This window comes from Lepisosteus platostomus, chromosome 7 (genome assembly GCF_059453375.1).
Source record: "Lepisosteus platostomus isolate fLepPlt1 chromosome 7, fLepPlt1.hap1, whole genome shotgun sequence".
NCBI classification, from domain to species: domain Eukaryota; kingdom Metazoa; phylum Chordata; class Actinopteri; order Semionotiformes; family Lepisosteidae; genus Lepisosteus; species Lepisosteus platostomus.
In genome coordinates, this window is record NC_142617.1 from 1,755,869 (window position 1) to 1,772,910 (window position 17,042).

General features: G+C 47.4%; 1 protein-coding gene across 2 annotated transcripts in view; it reads left to right on the forward strand.

Annotated features, from left to right (window-relative positions):
• ddx10 (DEAD (Asp-Glu-Ala-Asp) box polypeptide 10) overlaps window positions 1-17,042 on the forward strand; it is a 105,634-nt gene that overhangs the window by 20,590 nt on the left and 68,002 nt on the right. For both annotated transcript variants that reach the window (XM_088638452.1, XM_088638453.1), the window contains exons 11-13: window positions 2,911-2,998; window positions 5,002-5,090; window positions 6,899-7,313. In XM_088638452.1, coding sequence (XP_088494578.1) covers window positions 2,911-2,998; window positions 5,002-5,090; window positions 6,899-7,313 — 592 coding nt within the window. The remainder of the gene's footprint in view (window positions 1-2,910; window positions 2,999-5,001; window positions 5,091-6,898; window positions 7,314-17,042) is intronic.

Consider the following 17,042-nt stretch of genomic DNA (forward strand, 5'->3'; position numbering starts at 1 on the left):
GGACCAGCCTGCCTTGCCCCGTGCTGCAGCGCCATGGAGCTGTCAGTTTCACGCCGCTGTGATGTCATCGAGGTGCTGCGATTGGGTTAGTTTGCCTTTAACAAAGAGCGGTCTCCCCCCACCCACCCCCCACCCCCCCCAGGACTGGAGCGGGTTAAGAGTGTGAATTGATTAAAAAAAAATGATACTGGGCTGTAGGTTGTGGTGCTCTCATGTTCAGTAACTGAAGAGAGCCCAGGGCACACGCGAGTTCTGCTGTTCCTTTGTGGGAAGTTCAATAAGTACAGAGTCGGTGCATCATCGGGTTTTGGGGAAATATTACTCAAAATATTTTCTTGCTCCCTGAGTTCAGTGTCGCAGCTCCTTTCTTAATTCATATCACAGCTTTGTCTTCTTTAGCAGGTAAAATTATTTTATGATCCGATCGTCTTTCTGAAGACCATCACTGCCTGGTCTGGGGTCTGCTTTCAGTCTCGTATAGCAGTTTCATAAAAAAAAATAGAAAACTGTGTAAAATAAAACCAATACTAAGGTTTCTCTTAACGTCAAGCCTGTGATACTCATTTAACCCAGTGTTGACAGGTCCTGTTTAACTGGAGCCATTCATAGTCTCCACTTCATTGACTTTTGCTGACGTTTCTTCTTAATTAGTTTTTTTCTTTTATTAAGGCCTTGTGGGTGTGCCTCATTCAGTTCATGTGGCCTGAATTGATGTTGGTGATGTCATTAGAAAGCTTACATTTAGGGAAAACTACTTCGATTAGGGCAGAGCCTGGGGGCCGTTAATGACTTTAGAGAGAAGTGTGACGGGGGAAATCCTGGGAGAACCATCACATAACTAATGTTGTGAAAAATGTGAGTAAATTAGTGTGCTGCTAATGAACCACCGAGAATTGCTTTAATACCTTTATTGTTTTAGCTCTGCTCGTATCTATCTATTGCCATGTGCAACCTGCCCACTGTTTTCAGCACAAATAATAGGGTTTAAAAAGATAACCTTCTTGTAGTAGCTGAAACCTGTACGTTCAAGAAAATTTGCAGACAGATTTGATTTCTGGAAACCAGGCTTTGATGAGATCAGTTTAGGTGTCTGTCACCTGAGTAATGTATTAGCAGTGCACTAAAATGTCGAAGGTGACTGACTTCCTGATTCTGTAAGGATGGTAGAAAAAGGTGATGATCAGTTTCTATTGAAGCTGACAAGGTGACTTTTTGTTCTTAACAACACGGCGGATAGCAGTCGTATGATGCTGACCTAGTTCTTTTAGTGTTGGGCACTGTTATTTGTGATAAACGTTATTGCACAAGTAGCTTGAACGGCAACAGCATCAAGCCTTCAAAGCCTCAATTTCTGCAGTGCATTCTTAGCACAAGAATAAATGTTGTATTACTCAGCTCTTGAACTCTTCGTTTCGAAATGGCCTTTTCTTTCTCTGGCTTTGTTTTGTCAGAGAAATTACCTCTCTGCCTTCAAATGCCGGTGCATCCCGACAGCAAAATTAGCTGACCTTTCACATCTATCTCCCCGTCTTAATCTCTGCACAGTGATCCACAGCAACGCGCTTTCCTCCCTCGTGGGCTTCCTCCTGCCCTGCCAGTGCCCAGAAGGGTGATCGCTCCTTAGATCTGGCTTCCCGACAAAACAGATAAAGCAGCTTGTAGGCGGAGTGCCAGAGGAATATAGAGAAGCAGAAATCATTACAAAATAAAAATCCTGTGCCAGGTCAACTCTTCGAGTGGGAACTCTTAGGAAGATAAATTTAACCGTCTTAAACGGAGGGTTAAAACCGTATAAACATCTTGAGACTTCACATTCTGCATGTACTTTGTGTTTGAAAAAAAAAACTATGCAGTATATCAAATACTATCAGGACGAATGATCATTTGTGTTATAACGCCTGCTATAGTCAATGCTAGGATAGCATATAGACCATATACTGAAAGCAGGTAGTGTGTGGAGCCAGAGGTGCTGGGGTCCCAGCTGTGTGTTCAGATGGAGTGGGACTCGAGGGGGAGGCGAGTGCCCCCCCCCCTCCCTGCCTGTGCTGGGTTCGGTCCCGGGAGCACAGCTCCGCTCCCCAGACAGCGGACTCCCAGCAGTAAACCAGTGCAGGCGTGGCCCTCCCGCTGCCTCTCGGAGGGTGGTGGACTTCTGCGGATCGCTGGCACCCCCACACCGCGGACTCCCCGTGCGTTTCAGACAGGGGGGGAGGGTGTCTGTGGAGAGCCCCAGGGCCTCGCAGACGTTGTCTGCCGTCTTTCTGCATCGGGCGTCTCGGCTGGTCGTGCTTCAGGTCTAGCCCTTACTTTACCAGCAGGTTGTATGGGCTGGGTTGTTGCACAACGGTGTTGCAGGCGGTCGCTGGGCCTGGGACTGCTCTCTGCCCTTTCTGCCAGTTCAGTCTCGGTCCCGATCAGCCCGCAGAAAGCGGAGAACCCCTCCTGGGTGAGACGTGCTTCTGCGGCTGTCTCCTCAGTGCCACACTGGCACAAACCCATAATTAGTTCTGCCTTAGGAACAAAAGATGTCGAAGGCAGGCATTTCCTGTGCCTTGGCATGCATGTTCATTAAGTTAGCAACATTTCTGTAAAGGGGTTTTAAAAGTCCCACTTATTCAAATGTTAATGGCCTGATAGCATACGAAATGTCAATTTTCTGGGGCATTGCTATTGTGCTTCACTGACTTTTTTTTTTTTACTGCAGAACTCCCTCAGATTCCAGCTGGAAAGAAGGCAGCTTTAAAAAAAAGTTTGTCTCTTGATTGTTGTACTATTTTTAGAAAGTCTTCTCATTGTTTTAAGGCAAAGGTTGTCTTCATCGTCTGTCTTCATCCAGATCCGCTTGTGTTATCATGTGCGAGCTGGGTTAGGCCTGTGGACCTGACAGGGTGCCATGGTTGTCCGTTCCAGGGTTAACCCGGAGAAGCTGATCAACGTGCAGCAGAAACTGCAGGCTTTCCTGGCGCAGGAGACGGAGCAGAAGGAAAGAGCGCAAAGGGTGAGCCGCTTACCGCCGGAGGAGCCAACGTTCTCCAGAGGCTGTAGTCCCCCCCACCTCCTCTTACCGCTCAGGGCTCACCGTCGTGTGCACGGCCCGGGCTGCAGGGGGCGACGGCTCTCCCCCAGCGCCCGGCCTCCTCTGGAGCGCAGCTGAGCCTCTCTAGGCCCCCCCAAGCACCGGCTGTCTTTTCTGTCTCTTGGATCAGGCAGTCTAGCCCAGCGAAACTGGCAAGCAATTCCCCTGGCCCTCCTCTAAAGCCTAGAAATCCACACCTGAGAAGGGTACGCCAGGGAAACATCTTTCTTGGCTGTGAAAGGTGCAGCTCTTTTTCCATGCTGAGTGTTTTGTCATCTTTGCTGCGGCTGTAAGAAACGTCCTGTAACCCAGCTGTGTGTACATACAAGTATGCAATTTAGTAACACCTCCGTAATCTGTTTGTTAAACCTCTGTAATCATCCTGTGTTCATAACATGAATAATATTAATTGCGGCTTTAAAATTCTATTTTAAATAATAGCAACAAGAAATTAAATTAAGGCATTGCCAAACTTTATTTCTGCAGAAGTCGAGCCAAATAGTCAAACGGATTCTTTAATGGTTTCTACAGCTTATTATGCTGGATTTTACACTGCAGTTGTTCAACAATAAAAATGTCTTCTGAGGTTTTATTTTTTTAAAGTCCTTGATAGAGGACTTAGTGCCAAGTATTTCCACCCGGACTCCTTTTTCTGGCAAGGCTTGCAGATTTCCTGTTTGAGTGAGTAAAAATAATGCTAATATTTGTAGGTGTGGTATTTTCATTCAGTTCCAGTGAGTGTCACCTGCTAGACAGGCTGACCTCGTCTTTTCATGGGCTGCTCTTACTTTAGCTGTAGGACACTTAACACTCACCGCAGGCAATTATCTCTCAGCTAATGATCCCTCTGTGTGCCGTTACAATGCTTAATTAACACTATTAATTCTCTCTCTCATTTAGGGCAGAGTCAAATCGAATTCCGGTTTGAACAAATTCTGCCTTGAGGCTAAACAATTAGGTGCAGTGTAATAGTTAATTGAGGACTTTTTCCAAATCATTTTTTAGAGGTGGAAGCAGAACTCACTTGGTTATCGTATGGTCTCTGAGACCCCTGGCACAGAGTTTGCTACTGGGCGATGGCGTGAAGATAAGCGCTCATTGCCCTGAGGTGTCACCACATGGACACGTCCCACGGCTGCAGGCTGTCAGTACTAAGTGGGGAGCCCCGTCACAGCTCAGGCCTGACCGACGCTGCAGACTGTCCTTTCTGAGTACGGCTTGGACAGCCGGCTGCCTGTCCAGTATAGCCCGATAAACCAGCAGCCAAGACATCTCTGCGTGTATGAGCTTTCGATGGTCACCGAATTCCTTCTTTCTTGAAAAACATCGGCCTCCTTAAAAGTCTTGTGACCTGTTCTGCAGCAGACGCCTTAAAATAAGCTGCTGTGGGGTTTTGTTTTTCCAAACTGTGGGTTTTCCTGCCTCGGAAAAAACCGACCCCCACCTTAGTTTGATCAGCTGCTGTATATTTTCTGGGGGGGATCATTGCGGTCTTTACCCTGAGCTGTGGATGCTGTAAAGCCAGTGACCCAGAGCTCGCTCAGTCTCACCTGACACTGCCTTTTTAAAATACAAGGGGTTTCGAAAGCATTTTTGTGTCTGTACATAACGAAAAAGTCTCCCAGGCCCACTTGAGATTCCCGGTCATGTTTTATTGAGACTTAAAGGCCTCCCGTGCTCTCGTGCAGTATTGGCTGACAGACCGTAAGCCTCAAAATAGAAGCTGGGAGCAGGTGAAGCAGCCTGGCAAATAACAGAGAGGAAAATTGAACAGCATGTTTGTAACAAGGCCATCAAAACAGTGTCACACTGAAGTAATGAATATCCAGTCTGAGTACTTTGTGGGTCTCCTGAAAAGACGCTACACAGTCCTGTCACAAAAGGGAGGGGTCAGTAACTCACATTAAGTTGGTTTTTGATTTCAGTGCTTTGTTTCCTACCTCCGCTCCATTTACCTGATGAAGAACAAGGACGTCTTCGACGTGTTCGCGCTGCAGTTGTCCGAATACGCCCTGTAAGTATATCCCTCTAGGACCTGCTGCTGAATCGGTGAGAGACAGTGTTCTGAATCGTTTCAGTGCTCGGCAGGTCAGAATGGTCTCTGGAAGAGGTGGGGCGGCATGAGCGAGCTCTGGGTTTAAGGAGAAGTAGCTGTCGTGTGGAGAGGGGGAGCCGATTCTGCCCACTCAGTGGCTGTGTTTGTACTGCAGTGTGACAGCTCCCATGGCATCCTTCAGACAGGCAGGGGAGTCCTTTACCACTGCATCTCCACCACTTATTCAGACTTCTAAAAATACATGGTCCCTGAGGCACTTACATATTTATCTGCTACAAGTAAAGGGATCTGTTTTCATCGATGGAGTGACTTCTTTGTTAAGAAATCTGTAACTCGGTGCATTTACTGTGGTCAGTGATACTCGGTACTGTTTGTATCTGTGGTGGCTGTGTTACTAGAGATGTTTCAAGCGTCCTGACTTTGCAGTGTGGGAGAATTCCAATGCGTAGGTGCTGAGAGAGAATCATGCCTCTGCCAATTGCATGCTCAGTATGTGTTACAAAACAAAACCGCTTAAATTATAGTCACAAAAGGCAAACAAACAAATATAATAGCTCTTGGAGATTCCTCCTAATATAAGAGTAGTAAGTCATCCACTAGGTTGTATCTGAAGATACAAGGTTTAAACCCGGTGTTCGCTCTTGCAAAAGCTGGGAGATGAGCTGGACTCCCTGGTGGACAGCCAGGGCTGCTGGTCGCTCTGTTCAGACTCGCCCCTCGCTACTGTGCACCTGTGGGCCCGGTCTGGCCGAACTGTCCTGAGCTGGACTGACGGATGCGTTCCAGTTCCTCCTCCCTCCCCCGCCCGTCTCCGGAGACCACCTCCGCTCCTTGGGAAGATCCCAGGTCCTGCGAGCGAAGCAGGGGTTGCCCGGAGGGGTGGAGACTGGCCCGTGTCAGGGGAGCTGGGGTGCAGCAGGCTGCCCGATGTCCTGGTGTGAAAGGGCATCACTCTTCCAAATGGACCTGCAGACCGTTCTCCGCTGTAAACATAGGAAATGCTTTCACTAAATGTGAGAAACCTGAAACTATCTTTTTCTGCATTTAAGGGGTTTTCGCATAAGTTGACTACTCTCTTTTTATATTTTGAAAATGATCTGGGGATGTTGGGTATAAAGTTCTAATACCTGAAGCACATTCTATTTTTAGCTTAAACTGAAAATAGCTTCTGTTGCTGCCATTGCACTTGGCACATTTGGTCATTTTTTTCTGGTTAATACAGGACCCTCTTAAAGAACTCCATGGGGTTGTTATGGGTTGTGATTTAATATATAAGTATTTCTGCTTTTCTTTCCTATATGAGTTGCGGAAGGCCATTAACTGTTAGAGACCTCATCACCACTAGCTGATGCAGTTTTCCCAGGGATAGCGAAGAATGCTTTAGCTTAATTGGGTATCAAATCACTTTACACGAACAAATCCCACTGCTGTGAAGAAGTATAAAATATTTTGGTGGCTTCGGTTTCTGTTTTCTTAAAGCCAGCCTTTGTGTTGCTAGGTGACTATCGGAGCAGTTTTGTATGCTTGTTTGAGCGTTTAAATCCGTGTTTCTCTGCCTTTTTTCAAGTGACTTATGTTCATTGTGAAAGCTCAGTGTGACTGTACCCCTGTGAAGACTGTCTGCCACTCCTAGATGTGTCTGGACATGTGGACATGTTGCATCTCTGAGACCCGGTCACAGGCCTGTGCTCATTTCAGTAGCTGGAACACAGGGTGAAGCATTGGAGAAGCACTCACACTGTTTTTCCCACTCTTCCCGTCCACAGCTCCTTAGGCCTGGCTGTGGCTCCTCGAGTCCGATTCCTTAACAAAGCCAAGAAGGATAGAGAAGGAGACTTGGCCGGACTGTCCACCCGCCCGAACAGCAGGGAGGAAGACGAGTCCAGCACCGAGGAAGAGCTGGAGAGCTTCAGAGCTCAACTTAGAGGGCAGAGTCCCACAGGTGACCGTGGGGTGCCCTCTGCCAGGGGAGGGGGCTCCCAACACACAGTGCCCGGTCCTGCTGGAGGGCCGCGTGGACGGGGGGAGGAAGACTCTGCAGATACGGAGCAGGGTGAGACCGCCGAGGCCTCGGAGCTGATGTTCTCGGCAGATGCGGACGAGGAAGACGATCTGAGAGACCTGGACTTACTCACCGTTAAAAGGAAGGACGTTTTTGCTTTGGAAGCTGACACACAGGAGGTAGGTCTAACACCTTTCAGGTCTTGGCCTTTTTCTTTTAAGTTTGAAATCATGGGTGTGAACTGGATTTAAGTGCTGTCCCGGACGGGCTGACAAATGCTTCAGCTGGTTTCATCTTTAAATTTGTTGGCAGCAATTTGGAGGCACTGGGTTAGAGCCTTCTGGAGCAAGGCTCGAATGTACAGCTGTCCTTGTTAGGGCTTGCAGGGAGGTTAATGCAGGGCCTGCAGAAAACAAAGTTGGGATTCTGCGTCCAGTCTGCGCTTGTTAGCTGCTTGTCTTGATTTGAGTGATGCACCTGTACCGCTGTCCTCTGCCACGAGCAATAAGGACTGTGATGTGCAGGATGAAGGAAACAGGTAGCTTGAGACGATTGCCCTGATGTGCTTTATAGCACATTACCTTTGAGAACCCCACCCTCTGTCTGACTGTTAATGTTTTGAAGAAAGTTTTTTTTAAGGATTTAGGATTGTCGCTGTTAATAAACAAGTCTGTTCACAGGCAAACACGCTGACTAGCTGGTACTTCAGGAAACTCGTGTGCTTTAGTGTATGATTCCATTAATACACCTACCCAGCTGCTGTTACAGTAAATCACTTCCATGATGACAGGAGTGCTGCTGGAAATCTAGTATTCACAAGGTTAGTGAAACATTCAAGACTTTATGAATACGTTTTAAAGGCTTCTGAGCTGCTTTTAGGAAAAGCACATGAAAAGGCCGCATTGCAAGGTTTATCTAAAAAATAACAGTGTGGGACAGTTTAATCTTTATGTAACAGGGTATTAGTCCGGAAGAGGTAGCCACTTCTGATGCAGCTGTAGAAACAGATGGATCGTCACTATTCTTGGAGTGGGAATGTCTTCAGCCATCATGGTACTGTACATTGGAAAAGCATCTTAAGTTCCAAGGCACTTTGTTTTCTGGATGCATTTTCTGAAGTTCGTTGTATGCCAGAAAACTCATAAATCCGATTACATTTTTTGTTATGAGACAGGAGCTCACTGCGTATTTGGCTTCTGCTTCTTGATGCAGATTGATTCTGCGTTGTGGAATAAAGATAGCTGAATTCTTGCCTGGCTGACTTTCAGACAGCCTTTGTATACAAAATTATGCGTCTTAATTTTCTTTATGCAACGTGTAATGAGGATTCATCTAGCTCCCATACATCACTGCTGGAATTTCAATTGTGTAATTCAGTTATTTGCAATCTTCCATAAAAAGGGGAGAGAGTCGTTCATAATCGTAACGTTAATCAGATTTACTGTGCTGTTCCTCAGGAGTGTTGGCAGGGGCTTGTTTATAGATTAACTGTAGACATGGGTAATCTGTCTAACGCTCGTGGTTAAATGTACCATGAATCCACGCTTGTGGCTCCTGGTGGATGACCACTGGAGTTTGGCAGAAACCAGCCCTGCCTTCTAGTCTCTGTAAGGGGCCTATATATGGTCAGAAATGAGCAACCAGCCTTGAGGAGAGATGCTCGCTGGCGTTGCGGTGAACCTTCGGGCTCACTGCCTTTCTGCGCGTTTCTCATGACCACGCCTTCAGGCTCTGACGCTTGAGGTAAGCGGAGCGAGGGAGAAAGAGGGCCGCATGACGAAAGGCCCTTCGCTCACACCGTCTTGTTTGCTTGTGTGTGCAAGCGGAGTTAAGAATGAATGCTGCAGAAGGGCTGAGCTGTTTTTCCTTCTTTTTTGATGTTGCCTATATGCTGTGGTGCACAGACGCAGCCCCAGTCCAAGAGGGAAGAATAGCGCAGCGGTCGGCCCAGCTGAACACATTCTCTCTCCCCGTGGCGCCAGAGCAGAGCTCAGCGCACATTCAAAGGTCACAGCACTTAAATACAGAAGCACCTGTCTAGTTCCACAGCAGGCCTACCACACGAGTTGTGCCTCAGAGAGGAGTTGCAGAGGTGCGTTACAAGAGGCTCCTGAAGTCTCGGGCGTTTGAGCAGGTTTTCAGTTCCACTCCTCCGAAAGTTGCTCGAGCACGCCGTTCTCTAATTGGGGGGGGAGGTCGTCTTGCCTCCTTTTCCAGCTGTTCCTGCTGTTACCCAGCTGTGGTGTGCTGTGCAAGTGCAAACTGGCTGCCAGGTGTTTCTGTGCTTCAGCTTGTGCTTGTTGGTTCTGACTGAAGGCGTCCTGTTAAAGGTGCCCAGGTCTTCTAAAATGTTGATTTGATTATGAGAGTCTTAGCCAGACGTTAAGGAGCAGCTGGTAAGGTGTGAAAACAGTGCCTGACTCTTGAATAGTTCAAAGCTGGGTACATGTTGGTAGCCTGTTATTAGTTTACCTTCTTCCAGACTAGTTCTACAGATGGTACGCGCTTGGGCTTCTAAGGCAGTGATGCTCGTTTTGCAGACTGGGCACGCAGGCAGTCCTCTGCTCCATGCGTGTGGAGCCCGGACTGTGGACCACGCCGAAGGAGAGTGTCCAATGCTCTTCAAGCACGTGCAGTGTTTTTTTTTTTCCTACCGCGCCTCCTTTTCATTAGAAAATAAACCACTAATTGTAGTCGTTCATTTTTTTTTTTTAAATCTCATCGTGAATTCTCTGGCATGCTGGCACAGTTCCCAGTGGGACTGTACTGGACAGAAAGGTGCTGTTTTCCAGTGTGCTGACCCGGAGGCGCTCATGAAATGTGCTTTGTCCCACAGCTGAGGTGCCTCATGTGAGGGCGCTGGTCAGGGAGGCCTTGCAAAGCTTAGGAGCCTCTTCCCGCCGCAAGGCTGGGGAGACTGTTCGCACATCTACACGGGGCGTGTCCTCCTGCTCCTGCTCCTTTGTGAAGTTTCTGGGACATTTCTCTCAATGAGAAATAACAATCCCAGGTTTCCTTCCATGTGGTTTCACAACTGGACGAGTGCTGCTGGACTTGGGTGTGGTATCGTGCCCCGATACTTGCTCTTCGTGTGTGTTCTTCTGCCTGTATTTGGAGCACGCCGGGGTGAAAAATGCTATATCGGCGAAAGGAATTGATCTCTTCCTCTGTCGAGGCCAACTTGTCCTGTACAGGAGCCAGCAGGTTTGCAGTGTGAAAGCTGCTCTCCTGGCCTCACAAGTCGGCTCATCTGCCTTGTGAACAGGTACCGCTTGTGCTGTAACTCCACCCCCAGTGTCCCAGTGGTGAAATGTCTCTGCAGCTGCTGGCAGGACCTCCTGTCTAAGGGGCCAGGTGTGATAAAATGCAGTAGCGGTCTTCACTGTCCTTTAACCCGTTTGCGTTCACAAATCCTGCCATGTTTTCTTATCGCCACTGCGATAATTGTTTTCCTTTTCGACGATAAAGCCTCTGCATTTCTCCTCGACTTGCAGCTCGCCGCTATCTCGCCTCGACAGTGCCCGCAGTAATCCTATTCTCCCAGAGGAATCAGGAGAGATTAATCCGTGTTGAGTCTTCACGTCTGACGAAAGTGATTCGTACCGAAGTGAGGCTCGTGCCTGGGAGGCCATTAAAATGTATTAGAGGCAGTCAGACGGCTCCCAGGGTGATCATGAAGACATGACTCCGTATCCTCTCCCATCTGTTCACCTGAGGTTCTGACAAGGGACTCCCCAGTGAAAGAACCCGTCAGCATTTCTGCTTCGATTCTGTGTGCAGCTGAAATAATGGGAAAGCAGGCCTGATGGATGCTGGTGCAAAGTCTTGAAACCCTTCACATTTCATGTACCGTTTTCTCAAGTCTTCCAGCTGCCAGGAGTTTAGCTCATTTTATGTGAGAAACTCCAATGCTCTGCTTGCATTGCTTTCTGTTAGGAATCGATCATCCCCTGTATAAACCTTTGGCGCTTTCAGACAGTTCAGTACTTAATCCAGAGTGCTTTTATAAAGTTTAGAAATCATCTCTGTAAACTGTCGTGTTTCTCGGGAATGGAAAGTACGGATCCTATTTGTAAAATTCCTCAACAGCTCTGAAAATAAAATTAAAAAAGCGTTTGGCAGAAAGAGCGTGGCGTGCCCGCCGTGAGTCTGTCTCACTCTCTCTTCCTCTGATCGTAAACATTCTCATTAGAATCCCCTTTGGTTAAAGGTTTCTCTCTCCGATACTGGCAGCTCATAAATCAGTTTGAACAGCCTGTGAAGAGCATCTGCTTCTCCCCTCAGAAGCTTTAATTCGGTTCTTTCCAGCAGTAATGGCGCAGTGAAAGGTAGATGCGCTGTTTTCATAGCTGACTGGGGGGTTAAACTCGGATTTTTTTTTTTCCATCGACCAAGAAGTAACTTGCAGTGGAATGCCTCCCAAAGCCCATTAAGCGTTAACATCTCGCTCTTCAAACAAGAGCATATTTTATGAAGTGGGGCAAGCGACAAAACTTGGCCTCCGGGGACACCTCAAGGATTTGAAGCACAACCTTAGATTTCTAAACTGAGTTCTGATGCGTGTGACAGGCAATTTTGTGCTGTAATTAAAAAAAGGCAATCTGTAATTCTGCTGGCAGCCAGCCCGATGCATTGTTAAATGCCTGTGCCACCATGTGCCTTTTTAACTGTGTGCACGCTGGTGTTGGAAGTGGAAGATTGCAGGTGTGTTGTGTTCGTGCAAGAAGAGAATTTCATTGTAGCTGAAGTCATCTGCAGAGCATGCGAGTGATAACTGCATTACATCATGGTCTGTTTGCACATTGCTAAGTAACCGAAGGCTGGAGAATTCGAGTCTATGAAATTACACATAAAGATCAGACATTTAAAATTACTTTTGCCCTCTTGGGTAAATCTTTTTATGAGCAGCCTGAGTGCGATTATTTGTTGCTGTCTAAAGTGACACTTGAGAAGTCCTGGTACCTACAGTAGGAAGGTTATTATTTGTGAGTGTTGTCAGCTTACTTGAATGCTGACAAACAAGCAAAACAGCCAACAGTCAAAAATTGGTATTTGTGAAAGCCATGGCTGTAATTTTAGCTCAATCTGAAAGAGGAAAGTAGCTTTTAAAATGGAAGAAGAACCCGCAGTGTCTCCTCCACATCACTCCAGCCTGTTTTTTGCCGGTGCAGATTGTGGTGTCTTGATGAAAGCTGTACGCTGCATCTATCAATTTCCACCTGTCATCATCAACAAGGAAGGCCTTGTGCTGAAAATCTGAAGTGCTCTTGATAGGACACCTCAGACACCTCCTTTTGCATACAAAACAAGGCTTGGATACCGGCAACCACTTAATATGGAAGGAATAAATGATTGTTCTGATCAATTTCTGTCAGATCAAAAGTCCACGTCTTTCCTAATGTGCATCAAAAGACGCTCTTCTTCCCTCTGCCACGAAATGCACTGCTGTCCACCCAGGCAGTGCATTTGTCCCCTTCCTGTACGTGTGTCTGCATGTTGCTCCCTCTGCAGGCTTGATCTCTGGGCTGAGCCGGGTCAGAGAGCGCACGTCTGTGGAAGTCTATGGCTGTCCTGCCTCCTTCCACTGGCACAGAAGTCTGCTTTCTGGGATTCGGGGCACAGTGTACCAGTCAGTGTCTGTGCTCTCCAGTGCGAACCCAGAATAACGAATTAACAAATGAACAGCCCTTAATCAACAGACGGTAAAGAAGCTGAAAATTTCATTGCAGTGATGGTAATGGTAATCGGAGGGTAGGCATGTGTTGACGTGCTCTCAGGTGGCATTTGCACAGCTTGTGTTTCGGCAGGTGCTCAAACATTGGTCCACCTAACTTGTATTGACTTGCACATTGATTTTCCAGTGTGACATTTCGTTTGATATTCTTTCCGTCTCCTTGTTTCGGAAGCGCTCTCCATGACGCTGGGAGCCACACAGCTAAGGACAGGGTCCTGGCACTCTGTCAGGGAGAAGAGCATGACCGTACTGTGTTGGGGGGGGATGGGTGCTGTGGGTGTTGAGGCGTGGAGCTTTGCGTTGCATCAAAGCCCTCAGCTTCATGAGGAGCTGCAGAGGTGAGAGCGAACGTCGCCTGCAGCAAGTGCTTTATTAACTCCTCTGCAGTGAGCTAAGAATATACTTGAGGTGGCTGAGGTTGTAGCTCACATGTTGTCAGCTGAGATGTGGGTTTCAAGTGAAACATATTTCATCCCACACGCGGGGAATAATGCACATGCAGCGCAGACCGAGGAGGGTGGCTGAGTGGGAGGCCAGCAGATCTCTTCGCTAGTTAACGCCCTCGGAGCAATTAAGGGAGGGCGGAAAACCGAAGCCTGGTGCCACATGGAAATCCGTCGCCCACAGCGCGGCAATTCCCAGAGTGCAGCTCTTGTGCTTTCAGCTCGCTGTTTTCAGAAAAGCTTTGTGGGAGAGAGGGCAGGCTTCACACACCGGCCTCCCCCCGACCCTGATCTGCGCTGTGCCCCCGGAGCCGCCTCTTCCTCCTGATCCGTGAATTACAGAGGCCAGGAACGTGGAGTCTCACTCGGTCATTTCAAGATCCTGGAAGGGGACAGTCCTCAGTGCTGGAAAGATGAGCAGCTTTAGACTTGCTGATGTGCCACTGGGGCAAACTTGTCCAGCGTTGTCCTGTCAAGGGAGAGCAGAGCGGATGGTTATCCAGTCTGTGCAGTTAATTTGTAAGAACTGGAGTGTTAGAGGGGACTTGAAGCAGGAGGCCACTTCATAAAAAAGTTGACAGCCGCTTTGCTGAACCTGAAGTGCGAACACTGGCAGCCCAGAGGCGATTCCGAAGTGATCTCTTGTCTTGGCCAACGGAGGTGTCAAAACCAGGGGATTTACCCCTGCCTGTGCGTCGCATGTTGTTATTGACTCTCAGCAGCAGCGCTCAAAGATTTCACCTTAATATTAGCGAGGTGGTGTGTTGGTGAACTGAATGCCTCTGGTTTTATTAGTGTCACCATGGAGACTGAAAGGGGAAGGGACTGGATGTGCTCTGAGGAGCTTCAGGGGCCTTTAACTCCACTTCTGCACAAGTCTGCTGTCTGCTGGATCTGCTGTCCGCCAGGTCCTGTGCAGACCACCTTTATTTAGGCCCAGTCCTGCATTTTTTAAGAGGGCGGAAAAGGGTACTGACTGTATAGGCAATTTTCATGGATTTGTAGGGCAACATCAGTGTGGTTCTCTCTGCACGTACTGTACAAGCAGCTTGCTCAGCCTGAAAGCAACTTCATAATCCACAGGGGTGGGACTGATTGTGCTTGTATGGCACACACAGAATTTGCATTTATCGCACTAGAAATTCTAGCTGCCCTATGATGCTCTTACAGTCAATTTTATTTTGCAATGGAACTAAGTTTTATAGCTTCGTGATAAAACTTGTATGTAAGGGGTTGCCACAGGAGAGAAGAGTGTACAGGGATATGCTTTCCTTTGAAACTTCGGCAGTTGTTAATTTGTACTTTATTAACATGTAAACACCCGTATGTTGTTCATCATGCAAGCTGTGTGCTCCATTAATGTGTGCAGATCCTGAGCCAGCTGGCTGCATGGACCCTCTGACAGCAGAAATGTGATGCTGTATCTATCCTCACAAGCTCCCACTGTTCACTTAACCTTATGGCGTTGTGGAGAGTGAGGGGACAGCAAGTGCAATCTAGATTTAAGCAGAACAAACTGAAATATTTCCAGGTTTGTGGCTGCACAGTGGAGGCCAGTGTCCACCACAGCACAGATTCTCAAACTGCTGCTCTCCAAGTGCACTCCACTGCAGAGTGCTGCTGCAGCCGTTAGTCATTAGCCGTTAATAGATAGTTAAAGAGGTGGTTTGGAATCTAAGGCTCTGGCTGTATTGCAGTAGTGCGATGGCATATATTTGAGGGACGGCGTATTGGTTATTACTAACAAGGGAAACTGCAATCGCAGTGGACGCAGTAGGTTGACCTTCCATTCCTCGACTCACGGGCTGAGAATGGAGTGACCGTGCTCTCTGCCTGGCAGAGGACCGCCGTGACCGACACTGCAGCCAGCTGGGTAAAATCGACTTCAGCTGGCGACTGTTATTGTGGTAATTAAGTGAAAAAGTTGGCCGTGTTTTCCTGAGGAGCAGTGAGGAGATTTTCTCCTTCGAATGCCTGAGGTGTTTAAAATTTTAAATCATTTCCAAGGCTGAAAACATAGTTAAAATAAAAGAAGCATATATATATATGTTACTTTTTTAGCCATATACAATTTCTTGTATTGGGAATTTGTCTTTTCACTTACCCCAGCTTGCTCTCCATGAGACACACAGTCAGAGAGAAGCTGGGGGTCAGAGTGCAGGATCAGTCATTTATACGGTGCCCCTGGAGCAGTTGGGGTTAAGGGCCTTGCTCAGGGGCCCAGCGAAGTAGGATTCCTCTGCCGGCCGCGGGATTTGAACCGGCAACCTTCCAGCCACAGGCGCAGATCCTGAGCCACAGAGCCACTGCACCGCCGGTGGTCAAGGGTGGCAATGAGACGCAGTGGAAGAGCTTGTCTGTAATTATAACTTTTCCGAAAGTTTTTATTGGTCAGTTCTTCACTACTTCTCTGATCATGAGATGAGAAGATGAGCCAAAATGACACCTTATTAGTTCTTAAGATCAAGTCCGTTGACTACCTTGCTTTAACAATTTGCGATGCAGCTTTTTAAAAAGTAGTAATCTTGATCCTTTCCTAGAAATGCTGTCACCTGAGACAGAATTCAAAGCTGCTGTTGAAATTTCTATTCTTGTCTGTTTCTTAATTCTTCTGATGGAAAAACAGTTTGCGGCCTTCAGGAGTCTGACGGGCTCAGGGGATGTGAATGGTTACTGCAAAGGGCCAGTCGTCTTCAGTAAGAGTGCCAGCCTGCTTCATTAAGGAGACCCACATATTCATTATAGGCACTAGTTTTCAAGACGAATAACAAAATAAAAGGAATCTTGTACCATGTGTCCTGTATTCTACTTAATTGGATGGAAAATGATCTGGAATCAGTCCTACAAATCCATGTAAATTGCCTATACAGTCAGAATCAAGTGAAGGTAGAATTTAATTCTTCTTCTTCCAGAGTGTCTTAATTATCTACAAATGTGCTTCAAAATGCAATACACTACAGCAGTCAAAACAAAAAAAGGTACTTAAAACACCATATTAAGGACTGCTGATATAACACCTGTCTTTGAAAAGTGGTCTAAAGGTTAAAAAAGAGTCTTGAGAACATACTATAAGTTATACCCTGGAGTAGACCCTTCATTGCTTCCAGCTCGTTTGGTGGTTAATAGTTAATTGATCAAGGATCTCATTCCTTGAAAGAAGCCAGGGTTTCAGCTTTATGAACATGGCTGGCTGACTTGCTCCGTACACCTTCATTCCTTTGCATAAAGAAGTACCACCAATTCTCCCTTTTCAAAGCACTACTTATTACTTTTTAACTGAGCCCTCCTGATCACGTTTTACCAGTGATCCAAAATCTGCGGCGACTCCTCGTTGTTAAAACTGTCCGCTGCTCGTGCAGAAAGTTTTTTTCCCAAGCGGATCTTGGCGTTCTGCTTGGGCGTGCTGTTTCCAGCTGTTTTGGCAGAAGCATGTTGTGGCTTCACTGGGGCGAGCGTTCCCTGTGCACGATGTGCGCTGAGAAAAATGGCACGGGGCGTGCTTGTCGAGGAGCGAGGAAGCAGGAGGAAGAGAACTCGCAGATGTGAAAGTGCTTCTGGTGTGGACAGTCCAGGGCTTGAGCATGTAACCACAGACACTAACACTGCCTCTCGCCGGTACAGTTACAGTTGGATATATAGTGCCTAAACTTCTGGTGCAGCGGAAAACCTGAGGGATTATGGTCATATCAGCTGAGAAAGTGTACATTCTGCAGTGCCGATCTGACATTAGG